This window comes from Bactrocera tryoni, unplaced genomic scaffold (genome assembly GCF_016617805.1).
Source record: "Bactrocera tryoni isolate S06 unplaced genomic scaffold, CSIRO_BtryS06_freeze2 scaffold_176, whole genome shotgun sequence".
Classification (NCBI taxonomy): Eukaryota; Metazoa; Arthropoda; class Insecta; order Diptera; family Tephritidae; genus Bactrocera; species Bactrocera tryoni.
The window spans coordinates 27,229-42,585 of record NW_024395896.1 but is presented as its reverse complement, the minus strand read 5'-3'; the positions used below and the strand labels follow the sequence as shown (position 1 = coordinate 42,585).

Genomic DNA, 15,357 nt, shown 5'->3' with positions numbered 1-15,357 from the left:
GAACTTTTCAAGAGCCCATAGAGTGAAGCGATGTCGCTTGGGAAGGTCGAGCGGCTTCACTTCTTGCGCAAGCTGTGTTTTTTACGCTTTCAATTTAAGATTTTGACGTAAAATGCGACAAGTCTTTCCATACGTCAGTTCGAATTGCTGCATACGGTCTTCGTGTACACTCTCAGCGGCTTTACTGCGTGCTGGTCGTGGTCTATTCGGTCGTATATTATCCAATAATAAATGCTCATTACAGAATGTGAATTTTCGTAGTAAAATTGAAGGATTACTTACGAGTGATCTGTGAAAGAAAGGCTATTGGAAAAAGTACTTCTGCTTGGATCACCCTCTATATACCTCAGCTGTAAATTGAATAGTTTGTACTACTGTTATCTATTATAATGACAAATGCTCCGCCCACACAAGTATGCTTAGCGCGTACGAAGTGCGTTTCTGCCGAAGTCATGTCCACATCCGATGTGTTGTTATTGTGTACAGCGAACAGCCTGCATATGAGTGCATAGATGTCTCCAAGCTGTTTTTCCAATTCTATGGATTTTTATTTGTAGCGCATTTGCCCCCACCCCCGTCAAATTTATGTAACTTTAAATTAAATAGAACTTTTAAGTTAAGAATTAGTATGTATAACTTAGTGTACCCATTATGTATGTAAATTGTATGTCTTGCTGTAGTGTACTCTTAAGTTTTACCTAATGATTTATTTGATTAGTGTTATATTTTTATTTATTCCCCCTTTATTTTTTGTTTTCTTTCTTTTTTAAACTTGTATGCAATTGGAAATATTTATGAATCAACGCATGTGCTAAACTGAATTTGATAACTTTTCGCGTGAAAACACATGATTGGTGTAAATCGACACACAACAGGGTGGTGGTCTCTTCTCGTCCGGTCGCAAGAGCAAGAGCAGCTCGCCGACAAAGGAGCCGAAGGATAAAGATAAGTCCGGCAAGGCGAAGGATGGCAAGAGTGGTGAGTTGGTATACGCTGACTTGGAACTGGCTGCAGCCAATAATCAAGCCAATGATGATAACAATCGTGCCTCACGTCAACCTGGCCACACTAGACCCTATGAATACTCAGATGGTACTGGTGAAACTAGCCCCACGCGCAAATCATACATTCCCGGTGGTTTCCGTTATGATCAGGATCCGCAAAGCGGTAGGCAAGCCGGTCAAGATGGTGATGGACAATTGTCGCCCACGTCTGCACAAAAGAAGACCGCAATTGCCTTCAATTATGCGCCTGGTCATGATGATACGCTGAAGAAGACCGCAGAGAAATTGAAGAGCGGTCAGCTGTCGCCACGCACACGTGAAAAGCTCAATAAGGGTCAGTTATCGCCCACAACACGCGCAAAACTACTTAAAGAAGCCAATCTTTCGCCGACCACACGTGCTAAATTGCAAGGTAGTGCCGTCGATGCGGCTGCCGCACCGCTAACTGATGCACAAAAGCGTTCTTATTCACCTTCCAAAGGTCAGTCGGCCGGTTATACTTCAGGTGCTCCGGGTAGTTATAAGCCATTAGTGGATCCCACAGCGGCATTCCTTGAATCCGAACGTTATAACAGAGATCCGTCGGCTGGTGCCGGTGCTGCGGCTGGTAAAGCTGCTACCGATGGTAAGAGTGCTGCAGTTGCCGGCGCAGCTGCCGGCTCACCTGCTGGTAAAGGCAGAGGTAGCACACCGGTTACGCCTACAAAAGCAGGTAGTGGTTTGGCTGCCGGCGCTGCGGCTGGTGGTGCTGCAGCAAAACCGAAGAAGAAGCGCGTCAAGATTATGGTAATCACATCCAAATTTGATCCCAACACCAAACGCATTGATGCTGAAAATGGCGTCATTGAACACTCCACGGGCATACTTGATCCGGAGACTGGCTTGATTGATAGTAAATATGGTCAGCTTGATCCGAAAAATGGCACTTTATTGGCTTTGAATACGAAGACGGGCAAAAATGAAATTTATCAGGGTGAAGTTGATCCCAAAACTGGCAATGTACACTTGGTTTCCGGTGTTGCTGATCCCAATACTGGACGTTTAGACGAGAGTTTGGGACAAATCATTTGTGTAACACCACAAGATAATCCAGTTGTGGAACTGATTGTTATCACAAGTCGTATTGATCCCGCCACGGGTAAGGTTGATACAGTTAACGGTGAAGTTGAACGCTCGCTGGGTGTACTCAATGTGGATTCGGGTCTACTTGATACTAAATATGGCGAAATAAATACCAGAACGGGTGAGCTAAAAGCGATTGATCCTAAGACCGGCAAAATTGTTGTAACTAAAAATGTGAAAGTCGACCCATCCACTGGTCAGATAACGTTATTGGGCGTCACAGATCCGAAAACAGGTAAACTGGATAACACACAAGGACGCATTATTGAAGTCGGACAGCAAATTGATCCAATTGTGGAGGTTACCTCGCTGGCTGGCAAATATGATTCCAAAAAGAATATCATCGATCCAAAAACGGCACAAGTTGAAACTTCAGGTGGCCAATTCGATCCGAAGGCTGGCAAAATCGATACGAAATATGGACAAATTGATTTGGTTAAGCATACAATTACATTCACTGATCCCAAATCGGGCAAAACCGTTACACGTGATATCAAAATTGATCCAGCAACTGGACAAATTGTGCTTAAGAATCAAATCAATCCGAAGAATAACAAACCCGATAAAGATTATGCACGCATTATATCGTTGCGCATTGTACAGCAACGTGTTGATCCCAAAACGAAAGCGCCCATTGCACAAGTCAGCTCGGCGAAGGACAAAGAAATTATTGTCGATCCGAAATCGAATCAAATTTGGATGCCGACCGGTGCTAGCGATCCGAACACAAAAGAGTCACAATACATTTCCAGCAGCGTGGATCCAAAGACCGGCTATGTTATCACAATTTACGGTTATCTCGATCCGAAAACGAACGAAATCAAGAAACAAAACAAACTCGATCCCAACACCACCAAAATCGAACCATCCTCAGGCAAAATTTACACAGCCACCGGCGATGTTGACAAAACTACTGGTGAACCACTCTATGCCACCACCCAAGTTGATCCGGAATCCGGCGATGTGTACACCAAAGTCGGACGTGTTGATCCCAAAACTGGCAAAATTGTCATTGTACGCGTACTGCTCATCTCCAAGACGGATGAGCGTGGTCGCCCTGAAGAAATCGATCCAGCGACATGTGAAATCGATCCGGTCTCTGGTCGAATTCTCAAGTTCTTCAATAAAACTGTTTATGTTTATACTATGATTGATCCAGTAACAGGTGAAATTGTACAGGTTGATCCAAATGATCCACGCTTTGCGGGCGCACGCACCACCGTCACACAGACTATGACACTAACAGGCGAAATTGATCCAGTAACCGGACGTATTAAGAGCGAATACGGTGACATCGATCCAAATACAGGCGATATCGATCCAGCCACAGCAGTACGTGATCCCGTCACAGGCAAATTAATTCTTAATTATGCACAAATCGATCCATCGCATTTCGGCAAGGAAGCCCAAGTCAGCACTACCACCGAGACCGTACCAATTACGCGCGAGCAGTTCTTTGAAGGCGTCAAACATATGGGCAAGAATGCGCTGCGACGCGACTCCGAAGCCAGTTCGGACGATGATATGACACAACAGTATGGCAGTGAGCATATCAAGGATATGGTGCTGAACAGTCCCAAAAATGCGGATGGTACAACAGTAACTACGACCACAACCAAACAAACGGGCAAATTCGGCACACCGACTGTGGTGAAAACGACCACAAAGCAAGTACTCACCAAGAACGATGACGGCGTGACGCACAATGTGGAGGAGGAGGTGCGCAATTTGGGTACCGGCGAGGTCACCTACTCAACGCAGGAACACAAGGTTAGCAAGTCATACTTTGAGTAAGGTTCTTACTATAGCTAGTTTAGCGCACGTGTGGTAGTTTGAAAGCAATTGAAGTTATTAGAGTTTTGCTCTGAATTTATGTTAATACGAATGTGTTTTTAGTAGCACCGAATTCGGTTAAAAGTTTCGCACTTTTGTGAAGTTCGAAATTATATTCTGTACTCATTTTCGTAAGTAATGAGTATCTGAATTTATTGGTTAGTATTTATAGGCAATCAGTTAGCTAGAACTTTTAATTTTTACACATAATTTTTAACGGTATGCCCCAATTGGTTCGTCAGCTTTCGTGAATGCTATTCCGAAGTTTATGTGGAGTAAGTAAATTGTAGTTGAATATTTGTAGTAAAGTATTTAAGTTTGTACGAATGATGCATGAATTTAATGTTTATGAGCTTGTTGTTTAATTCCGATGAAATCATTTAACCACATATAAGAAACCCCCATTTAGAGTTTTCAAGATTCTCATACATAGCTATGCATATATACCTACATTTCGCTGGGAACCCATCAAGTTACTAAAAAGTTTATATTAAGTACCAGTATATACCTATTTTGCACCCTTAGTTAAAGCAATATCTGAAAGGATTTGCAAAGCGCATTACGTCGAAGCAAAGGGTTAAGATCAAGTAGGTCTATCATACCGCTACCTCGAATATCTCGTTATGATACATTTTTGAATAATGAATAATTTCATCAACCTTACTTACGACACAGACTTTGACAGATCTTCGGAACTATCCACATATTCGAACATCCATTGACAGAAAATACACGAATATTGAGTATTGAAGTTTTGCAGTAATTCGGTTAATCGGAATTACGAATTTCCGGTAAAAATGCATATTTTTATGGAACACATAACTGTTGTTCGAAATTAAACTTTTAGGTTATGCCAAATTACGAATTTCGGAAATTTAATGGAATGTTCGAAAATACGTCGACCGAAAACTTAAAAATATTATGGATTATTTTCGGATAGAACACATAACTGTTGTTCGAAATAAAATTTTTTTGGATATAATGAATTACGAATTTCCGAGATTTAACAGAATATTCGAAAATACGTCGACAGAAAAGTCCCAAATATTATGGATTTTATTCGGATAATCCATTGTTCGGAATTCAACTTTTTTGGTTGTGCCGAATTACGAATTTTCGAAATTTAATGGAATGTTCGAAAATACGTCGACCGAAAACTTCCAAATATTATGGATTATATTCGGATAATCCATTGTTCGGAATGAAATTTTTTGGATATACAGAACTACGAATTTTCGAAATTTAATAGAATGTTCGAAAATATGTACGTCGACAGAAAACTTAAAAATATTATGGTTTATTTTCGGATAGAAAACATAACTGTTGTTGGAAATAAAATTTTTTTGGATATAGCGAATTACGAATTTCCGAAATTTAACAGAATATTCGAAAATACGTCGACAGAAAAGTTCGAAATTTTATGGATTGAGGTTTTGCGACTATTTGGTTAGCCGGAATAACGAATTTCTACTTAAAATATAGTTTCGGTTATCAGACATAACAATTGTTCGAAGTTTAAGCGAATGTTCGAAAATCCGTCAACAGAGTAGTGCTGAACGTCGTGGATTCCGTTTTTGCAATAATTTGGTTATGCGGAATTATAAATTTCTGGTAAAAGTGCATATTTTCGAATATAATGAAACCGAATTTTTTTGGATATACTGAATTACGAAATTCCGAAATTTAATGAAATGTTCGAAAATCCGTCGAGAGAAAAGTTCCAAATATTATGGATTGCACTTTTGCGATTATTTGGTTAGCCGGAATTTCGAATTTCTGCTTAAAATGCATAGTTCCCGGTATTAGGCATAACATGTGTTTGAAATTTAAGCGAATGTTTGAAAAACCGTCGACAGAGTAGTCCTGAACGTTGTGGCTTCCGTTTTTGCATTAATTTGGGGTTATGGAACTACGACTTTCCGGGAACAATGCATATTTCCGAATATAATTAATAATTTTTTGGTTATGTCGAATTACGAATATCCGAAATTTAATAGAATGTTCGAAAATCCGTCGACAGAGAAGCTTCAAATATTATGGACTGCATTATTTGGGTATCCGGTATAATGAATTTTCATTTAAAATGCCTATACGCGGCTACTTTACCTAACAATTGTTCGAAATTTAAGAAGACAGGTATTTTCCTTTTAATACATACATATATGATAATTTTCTTTCAACTTTGTTGATGTTCGGAAACGCCTTTCTTATGTTTTGACAAATAATTAATACAAATATATTTTTCAACTCTCTATTTTTAGAGATTAATAAGACCTTAACAGCAAATCTCTCAATTTCTAGCTATTTAAGTATTAGACCTTTGCAGCAGATCATACATTTTTGTGTTCTGGACATCCAAAAATAATTTTCGAAATTCGAATTTTACATTTAGTTCTCCGAATATTGATATTCCGTTCAAAGTGTTGAAAATTTTGATTAAATCCCTCCCCTAAAGAATTTTAAAGATTTCTAGCATTAGAAATTTCAAAATAGTATACCGCGCTCCTTGGAACGAGTTGTTCTTTTCAAGAAACTCTTCCTGCTTGTTCAGTTTATATTTTAGTCCAACACTGAGGGTGTATTTTTCGTGCGTGATGAATATATATGGGTACACCTAATATAAATAATATCAGAGAAGCAGGCTACACGGATTTATAGTAATCCAGATCCAGATCCTTAAAGCGAGGTAAACCTTTTGGGAAACTCTTACTGCTTGTTCAGTTTATATTTTAGTCCAACACTGATTGTGTATTTTTCATGTGTGGTGAATATAAGGTAACCTAATATCAATAATATCAGAGAAACAGGGTGAATCGATTTATAGTCATCCAGATCCAGATCCTAAAAGCGAGTCAATCCTTTCAGGAAGCTTTTACAGTTTGTTTAGTTTATATTTTAGTCCAACACTGATGGTGTATTTTTCATGTATGGTGAATATAAGTCCATCTTTTATAAATAATATCAGAGAACCAGGGTCTGTGAGCAGTTTTATAGCACCCAGCTTCGAATACAGTTTGAAGCTCTGTCGTCAACCGCACACTGAAAATAAAGCAGCTGCCATAGCATATTTTTTTTATTTGTGCAACCCTGCTTTAAACCATTGTGCTTTGCTAAACAACGGTATTAAAAAAAATCTTCATTATTAACCATTTACATTTACTTATGACATTTTTTGTTTTTTGCAATCATTTCAACAACCTGGTTTGCTTTCATTTCCTTTGTTGTACACTTATGACGAAATATACGAAAAATAAAAAAAAAAAACAAAAATTAAAAACCAACTAACCAGGCTGATGCCGATGTGAGCGGTGCTTATGTAACGGCCACCGCCGTAACCACGCGCACAGCCACAACCCACGAAGATCTAGGCAAGAAGGCCAAAACCGAACAACTCGAAGAGAAGACCGTGGCGACAACGCGCACCCATGACCCCAACAAGCAGGAGCAGCGCGTCGTTACGCAGGAAGTAAAGACCACAGCCACAGTGACCAGCGGCGATCAGGTAAGCGACAAGCGACAAGCCACGAGCGAGTAACTAGTAACGAGAACAGTAACGAGAGCGCTTAGTAGTGCCGCAGGACTCGCGAGTTTTGTGGCGCGCTCAAGCAGCGTTGCATGTTTCCCACATTATTATTGCACGTTTTATTTCTTTTTAGTTTTCATAATTAATAATTTCATAATTAAATTAAAGCGTTTCTTTACTTTGCATTATATTTATTTCGTCTACTCGTATGTTGATTGATTGCCGTACTCGTTGATTGCATTTAACCGTACTGTTGTATGAAATGAAACTAATAAATCGAACTGTGTTTGCAATGTGTTTGCCATATATAATTTGTACCAAAAAAAAAAAAATCGAAAAAACGCAATTAACAAACTGTAGTTCCGAGACCGTGGAGACAGTATTTCATCGACTAGCTCTGGCGACTCGGGCACACCCATCGATGGCCCATACGACGGGTCCAGTGTGGTGCGTACCGCCTACGAAAAGGTTTGTCTCATCAAAAAATAACACACATACACACCAACACACATAAATCACATATGATCCATTCAATATTCCACTTTTTCACTTTTCTATATATCATATATATGTATGTATTTAGTATAGATGTAGTCTCCTCATATAGCATTTTCCTAGTAACTATAAATGTACTCTTATATTGCGCCAAGTTCCAGTCGTTCATTGTTCACATATCATCCACAGCAGCCACACTTTGTTTTGGCAGTTCTGACGACAAGAAAATACTAATAGTTCTTTGTTGTATTTGCCGTTTTCAGGGACATGGTAGCTACGCCGCTGTACCCGGTCCACATGTTGAACAAACCCGCGTCATTTTAGGTGAGGACACACCTGGCTACTCCGGACACGGCGAAATCGTTTCAACACAAACGCTCAGCAGCAAAACGCGAACTGTGGAAACTATTACCGTAAGTTGGAACTCAAATCGAAACTAATTAGAGTTTCGTTATTGACTCTACGTAAGTTATACCCAAGGCATTATACTTCCTTTGAAAAAAAGCGTATTTCTAAACTTATTAGAGCCGAGCAGATGCCTTTGAAATGATTAAACAGTGAACGAAATTCATAGTGGGCTGAAAGCCATTGGCAACGAAACTTTCTACCACGGCGCCCTACCTTTTTTCGACCTTAAATCGAGGTGGAGAAGAGGAAGCGGGGCTTGGTAGAACTTTGTTGGTTTAAAAATGGGTTTTCTCTATTTGCGGCGGAGCTATGGGTTCTGTAGAATATTTGTTGGAGATTAAAGTAAAAGTCCCAAAATGTGGATTTTTGATTTTTTCACAAAACTTTTGCGGTTATGTGAAAAAATGTTGAGACAATAAGTAAGAAAGAGCTAGGTTCGGTAGTAGCCGCATATTTGATACTCTCGCAACTTGCAAGAGTCAACACCAGAGAAAACCTTAAGATGTAAAACGTCAATCAGAGTATCGGAATTTAATCAATTTTATATATACTCTATATAACTCATACATTGACCGATATTTTCGACATAAGATTTGTTAGAAAAACGAAAATCATTATACGTACTATGTGGAAGTTAGGATAGTATCGACCCGTTTTTTTCTATTAACTATTATCCTAGCACATACTAAAAAAAAATTCTCTGTGTTTCATTAAAATCCAATCATATGGAGCAAAGTCAGCCGAAGTCAACCCATTTTTGACATACAGACATGCCATTGTTAGAGAAGGATTATACCGCAACAAATAAAATTATCAATTACACTTCGAGAGGCCCGACGATTTAATTCGCCGAGAGCTGTGAAATTTACTCACGCTGACCGGCTATTTTATCACTATTTACCGTTATCTCGTTCCGAAAACAAACGAAATCAAGAAACAAAACAAATTCGATCCGAAGACCGCCAAAATCTAATCATTCTCAGGTCAGATTTATACAGCCACGGTGATGTTAACCAAACTATTGGCGAACCATTTTATGCCACCACCCAAGTTGATCCGGAATCCGGCGATGTGTACACCAAAGTCGGACGTGTTGATCGCAAAACTGGCAAAATTGTGATTGTACGCATAGTGCTCATCTCCAAGATAGATGAGCGTAGTCGTCCTGGAGAAATCGATACAGCGACTTGTGAAATCGATCCGGTCTCTGGTCGGATTCTCAAGTTCTTCAAAAAACTGTTAATTTTAGAAGAGTACAGAAAAAAATTAAAAACTAAAAAAAGTAAAAAATTTCAAAAATTATGAGCTGACGAAGTGGGGGGTCTCTAAAAATTTCCACGTGACCATACCCATGATTTTAACCCTTCTAGTTATCTGAAACCAAAAAAAAAGATTATTAATATGGAATAATGTCGCAATGGCCGGAACTATGGGGAAAGTGGGGAAATTTTTTTTCACAAAATGGCGACTGCCTGAAAAAAAAAGTTTTTTGGATCACTTTTTCTGACTATTTCGATTTTTTTAAAAATAATAAAAATAAAAATTTGGGGATGGGGCTAGTTCCAACCTTTGACAAAGCCTATATCTATAAAAATTTCAAGTAAATCGATCCAGTAGAACCTGAGAAATCGTGGGTATCGTTCCGAAAAAGTCAGTTTTGAGAAAAACGCGTTTAAAGTTTAGGAGACAATTCTAGTGAACCCGGACGCCACGTCACAAAATCGGCTGTATCTCCGAAAATAAGTCGAATTTTGAAAAATCCTTCCAAGGTCATATTTTTGAACGTCTAAACTTTCAAGGTATGCAAAAAAAATCGATTTTTTCAAAGTCCTAGACAAGAATACCCCCTTAAAAAGTAGCTAATGATGCCTTGGGTATATTATTATAAAATTTCCAGTGAACTACTTAAGTAATTGTATTTGTTTCAGCTTAAAACTGTATATTTTGTATATATGTATCTGTGAAAGTTCGTCTATTTTATCTAATTAAAATATCAAAAATAATATCTGTAGTTGCATTATACGATTTGCGGTATATGTGTATGTCAGCAGCTCTTGTTTGTCCAAAATAGTGTAAAATATGAAGTGCTTTTGGGGTTGGCGGTGTTTTTTCTAGCTGTAAGCTTGAAATATGCGCCGAAAATTTGCAGAAGAAATTTGTAATTTATGGTTTTTTTACTTGTTACTCTTCTCAGGAACATTGGACCGATAGCAGGTTACGTCATTACATCTGTTTGAGAGTTGTGGTCTTTGCGCCGTCTCACTTGATTTTATTTTTGCTAATTTATGCAGTACCGACTTTCGTCATGGTAGTTGAGGTCCGCCCCGACTTCTGCTTCCTTGCGCATTCCAGTCAAGCGAATTCCAGTACTTATATTGAAGGCTGCAGTCTTCCTGAGAGTATGATCTATCCAGCGCAATTTCTTGCAATTATTATTATATATTTATTGCGCTTAGTTGCTTGTAGCTTGGACCCAGTGTGTTCTGCAGTTGATTCGTGAACAATTGTTGTTTAAGGCTTGGAGTCTGTGAGTGATGTAGTTCTGGATCAGTCATGTTTTGCTTCCATACACCAGCGTCGACTTCACGCAGGCGTTGAATATTCTGTGCTTTGTGTTTCTGAAGATTTGCGAGCTCCAAATGCCGATCTATCGCCCTTCTCCAGTTTAGGTCGACACCGACTTTTGCTTCCTTCGGATTCCAGTCAAAAGAGATCTCAAAACTGTTTAGAGTCTTCCTCAAACTGTGGCCTATCCAGCGCCAATTTCTCTGATTAATTTGTTCGATCCGGGTTTATCTTTTTGTAAGCTCTATAGCCTTGGTTGCTTGAATAGTTGATTCGTAGTGAGTAATTGAGTTCTAGACCAGCCACCTGTCGCTTCCATACATCTGCGGAGACTTCATGTTTGCGTTGAATATTCTACGTTGTGTGCTTCCGGAGATTTGCACGCTCCAAACGCCGCTTTTACCTAGTGCTTTCTACAATTGGCACCCGATTCTGCTATTCCGCCAGTTTTTGTATAGATTCCGAGACAACAGAAACTGTCGACGAACTCGATTTTATGATTGCCAATCTTTAATTGACTTCCGCAGGAGACTTGGACGCTCATAGTCTTTGTTGTTGCGTTGTTAATTTCAAGTCCGACTAGTTTATTGACTTTTCTTGGGGTCGAAGATTCTATGATTTTGAGATTGTAGGGAAATGTTATTTGCAAAGTTCAAATCCTCTAGTTGCCATGTGAGGTTTCAAACTTTACCTGTTTTCTTGTTCTTTTCTTGTAACATTGTCCGGGGCGAAAGCAAATAGAGAAAATAAATTGGAATTACCTGTAGTACTTCGGAGCTTTGGTGCCTACAGACTCGTTTCTTGAAAATGACAGCGACGAGTTGAGTTGATTTAGTTTTTGTTGTTGTAGCGTCAGAAAACATTTCTGAAGTAATTTCGAGGCATAGTACCGGGTTGACAGTCGTTAGCTGGACAAAAATCCGAGTCCGTTTCTGTTACTTATATCCTACTGTTATGGGAACGGGTGGACTTAGTCATGCCCGTTTGTATATACGCCAACTGGTCCTTCGGTTTTTAAGTTATCGCTCTGAAATTTTGTACATGTCCTTTTCTTTTCAGGAAGTTACTCATTTGTCAGAACCGTCGATATCGGCTCTCTATAGATAATAGCTGCCATATAAACTGAAGGATCCAATTCAAGTTTTTCTATGGCAAGCTTTTCCATGTGACAAGATACTTTCACGTAATTTGGCAAATATTATTGTCTAAAGCAATGCCGCTATATGCAAATAAATTTTTCATATCGGACCACTGTAGCATAGAGCTGCCATACAAACCGATTGACCAAATTCAAGTGCTTGCAAAAAAATCTCTTTTATTTGCGAAGGAAAGTTCAGGTTTCGTAGGAGATGAATTTGAGGTTTCTAACTGTTTTTCTTGGTCACATGGTCTTTTTCGTGGTCTCACGAGAGATCCGTTTATTTACTTAATTCTAAACTAACTGTTGTTTCAATTTTAATATACAAGTATACCATAAAAAATAATATAAAATCTCTAAAAACATTTTCTCTAATATTAACGCTCCTCATACTCTTTCACAGTATAAAACCGAACGTGATGGCATTGTGGAAACACGTGTTGAACAGAAGATCACCATACAATCCGATGGCGATCCAATTGATCATGACAAGGCATTGGCTGAAGCAATTCAGGTGAGTTTTGAAAATCATTACCATTGCTGATCGTCGTCTTAGAAACTATAAATCATAACTTAATTGCTAATTTCCGTTTTTTTTTTTTTTTTCAAAATGTGCAGGAGGCGACAGCTATGAATCCAGACATGACAGTGGAGAAGATTGAAATCCAACAACAAACGCAGTAAAACCATACTTCAGCTTCGCACACATCCAATAAACAGAGAGTATCAAATACAAAGTAGTGACCGATCTACATATTATATATATATATATATGTATATAAATATATGTACATACATATATAAACGATGTATTTTACATACATATATGTATGTGTATTTACATATATGCTACAACTCATTTTAAAAGCACCCGCACACATGCAAAGTGAAAGTGAAAGCAGAGAACGAAAAAAAAATCAAGCCACCCTTATATACACACATACACATATATACATACATAAATAAGCGTTTAAAAAGAAGCAGCGGAAATACTACTATAAAGCACACAATAAGCAAATGAAAAGAAATCGTCTATTTTTTATTTACATTAATTTTATAAAAAATTTATATTTAAGCTGACAGCAAGTAAATTACAATTACCAATTACCAATTACAAATACAATTACAATTAAAATGAAAATACATAATTAATGCTATAAAAAGTAAAAATGCAAAATTTCAACTAACAACTTAAGTTAAAATAAACGAAATGCTTTTATTATTATTATTATTATCTTTGTAATGTTGATTTTTATTATTATTATGTGTAATAAAATATAAATACAAACAAGTTCAAATTGTATATGCATTCAAGTAAACGCAGACAAGTATTTTGTACAACAGTGTAGCAAGAAAAAAAGTGTAAAAAAAGATCCCACATAAATGTAAATGCAGCTGCAAACCGATGCACATTAGGGTGGGTCAAAAATCGAAGTTTTTTCGCTTTATTCGCTAAAAATTGTGTTCTTAGAGACCGCTACGACTCAGATTTGGCTATTATCGCGTAAGCGTTGTCTTTGCCAATAAAGAAAAGGAAGACACTTCTAAGAAAATCTCGTCAAGAGTGAATGGTTAATTGCAACGCGAAGGTCCTCGCTCTGACATTTTTACATTTTTTTGCTATTATCAGTTACAAAAATTCATAACTCGTGCCATGTCCTTCAAAAAATATTTTGTTTTATGGATTTTGTACGAAATTGAATGCTCTATAAAAGAGGTCTAGTACAATGTTTTCGTAAATCGAAGCGTTTAAAAGATAATAATTATTGAAGTGCGACTATTTTCAGGCAATATTTTTTTCTTCTTCAAATTCTAAAACTCATAGTTTTTTAGGCAATTTACTGCTCCACATAAATGGTTTCTTATTTCTTTTAATTATTATTTTATATTATTTATTTATATATTTTATTTTTATTATTTTTTTAATAAACTTTTTAATTATTTATTTTTTGATTACTATTTTTTAATTTTTTTTTTTTTTAATATTACGTTATATTATTTTATTATTATTTATTTTTTTATTACTATTTTTAAAATTTTTTTTAATATTATGTCTTTATTATTTTTAATTTTTATATATTTTTTTTTTTAATTTTATGGTAGTGTTACTATTTAAGGCAATTGTTTTTTCTTAGGAATCTTATAACTGACAAAAAAAAATCATTATAAATCCTAAAACTCATAGTTTTTTAGGCAATTTACTGCTCTACACTCAATCGGTTTCTTATTTCTTTTTAATTATTATTTTATTATGTTATTTTATAATTTTTTATTTTGGAATTTTTTTAATTAACTGACAAAAAAATCCCATTTTTATAGGGCAATCATCACCTTATTTTTTATTAATACTATTTTTAATTTGTTTTTTTTTTAATATTATGTCTTTTTATTATTTATTTTTATTATGTTTTTTATTATTTATTTTTTTTTAATTTTATGGAAGTGTGTGTGACAATTTAAAGGCGAGATTTTTTTTCTTAGGAATCTTATAACTGACAAAAAAAAATCATTATAAATTCTAAAACTCATAGTTTTTTAGGCAATTTACTGCTCTACATAAATGGTTTCTTATTTCTTTTAATTATTATTTTGTATTATTTATTTATATTTTTTATTTTCTTATTATTTAATTATTTTTTTATTAATACTATTATTTAAATTTATTTTTAATATTATGTTTTTATTATTTATTTTTAATTATTGTATTTTTTTTTTAATTTTATGGAAGTGTGACTATTTTAAGGCAATTTCTTTTTCTTAGGAATCTTATAACTAGAAATTTTTTTAATTTCCAAACTCATTGTTTTGTAGGAATATCTTTTAACTATTTTCTATATTACTATTTTGCTATAATTTCTTATTATTGTCTATATAACTTTTTTATTTTATTATTATTTTATTATTAATTTTTTTTTTATTATATAATTTTTTATTTTTGTATTATTTTTATTATTTATTTTTACTTTTAAATATTTTTTTCTTCCATTTCTTACGTTAGTTATCTTGTAAACGCTTAACTTAATCGACTAATTATAGGAGACCATTTTGTAAAGTATTTAATTTCCTACAAAACATCTGAAACGGGATATATTTTCAAATATTTGTAAGCGAGTTTTGAATTTTCTACATGATAATTAGCAAAAAATAAAAAACTTTAAGGCGGAGTACCTGCTCGTTACAATTAAGGGCTCATACTTGGAGAAGCTTTCTTAGTGGTGCCTAAGAGCATATTTTTCAGAGTGCAAAGCGAAAAAAAACCAAAAACCACC

The 15,357-nt window shown here is 36.1% G+C and overlaps 1 protein-coding gene across 8 annotated transcripts in view; it reads left to right on the top strand.

The window, feature by feature from the left end:
• Positions 1-13,031, top strand: part of LOC120780133 (protein 4.1 homolog) — a 105,062-nt gene extending 92,031 nt beyond the window's left edge. For 5 of the 8 annotated variants that reach the window (XM_040112417.1, XM_040112415.1, XM_040112414.1 and 2 more), the window contains 6 exons: positions 876-3,896; positions 7,249-7,461; positions 7,843-7,950; positions 8,241-8,390; positions 12,492-12,602; positions 12,707-13,031. In XM_040112417.1, the coding sequence (XP_039968351.1) occupies positions 876-3,896; positions 7,249-7,461; positions 7,843-7,950; positions 8,241-8,390; positions 12,492-12,602; positions 12,707-12,772 (3,669 nt within the window). In that variant the 3' untranslated portion in view covers positions 12,773-13,031. The remainder of the gene's footprint in view (positions 1-875; positions 3,897-7,248; positions 7,462-7,842; positions 7,951-8,240; positions 8,391-12,491; positions 12,603-12,706) is intronic. The other 3 variants (XM_040112422.1, XM_040112418.1, XM_040112420.1) reach the window with 3 other exon arrangements.
• The last annotated feature ends 2,326 nt before the right edge of the window (positions 13,032-15,357 follow it).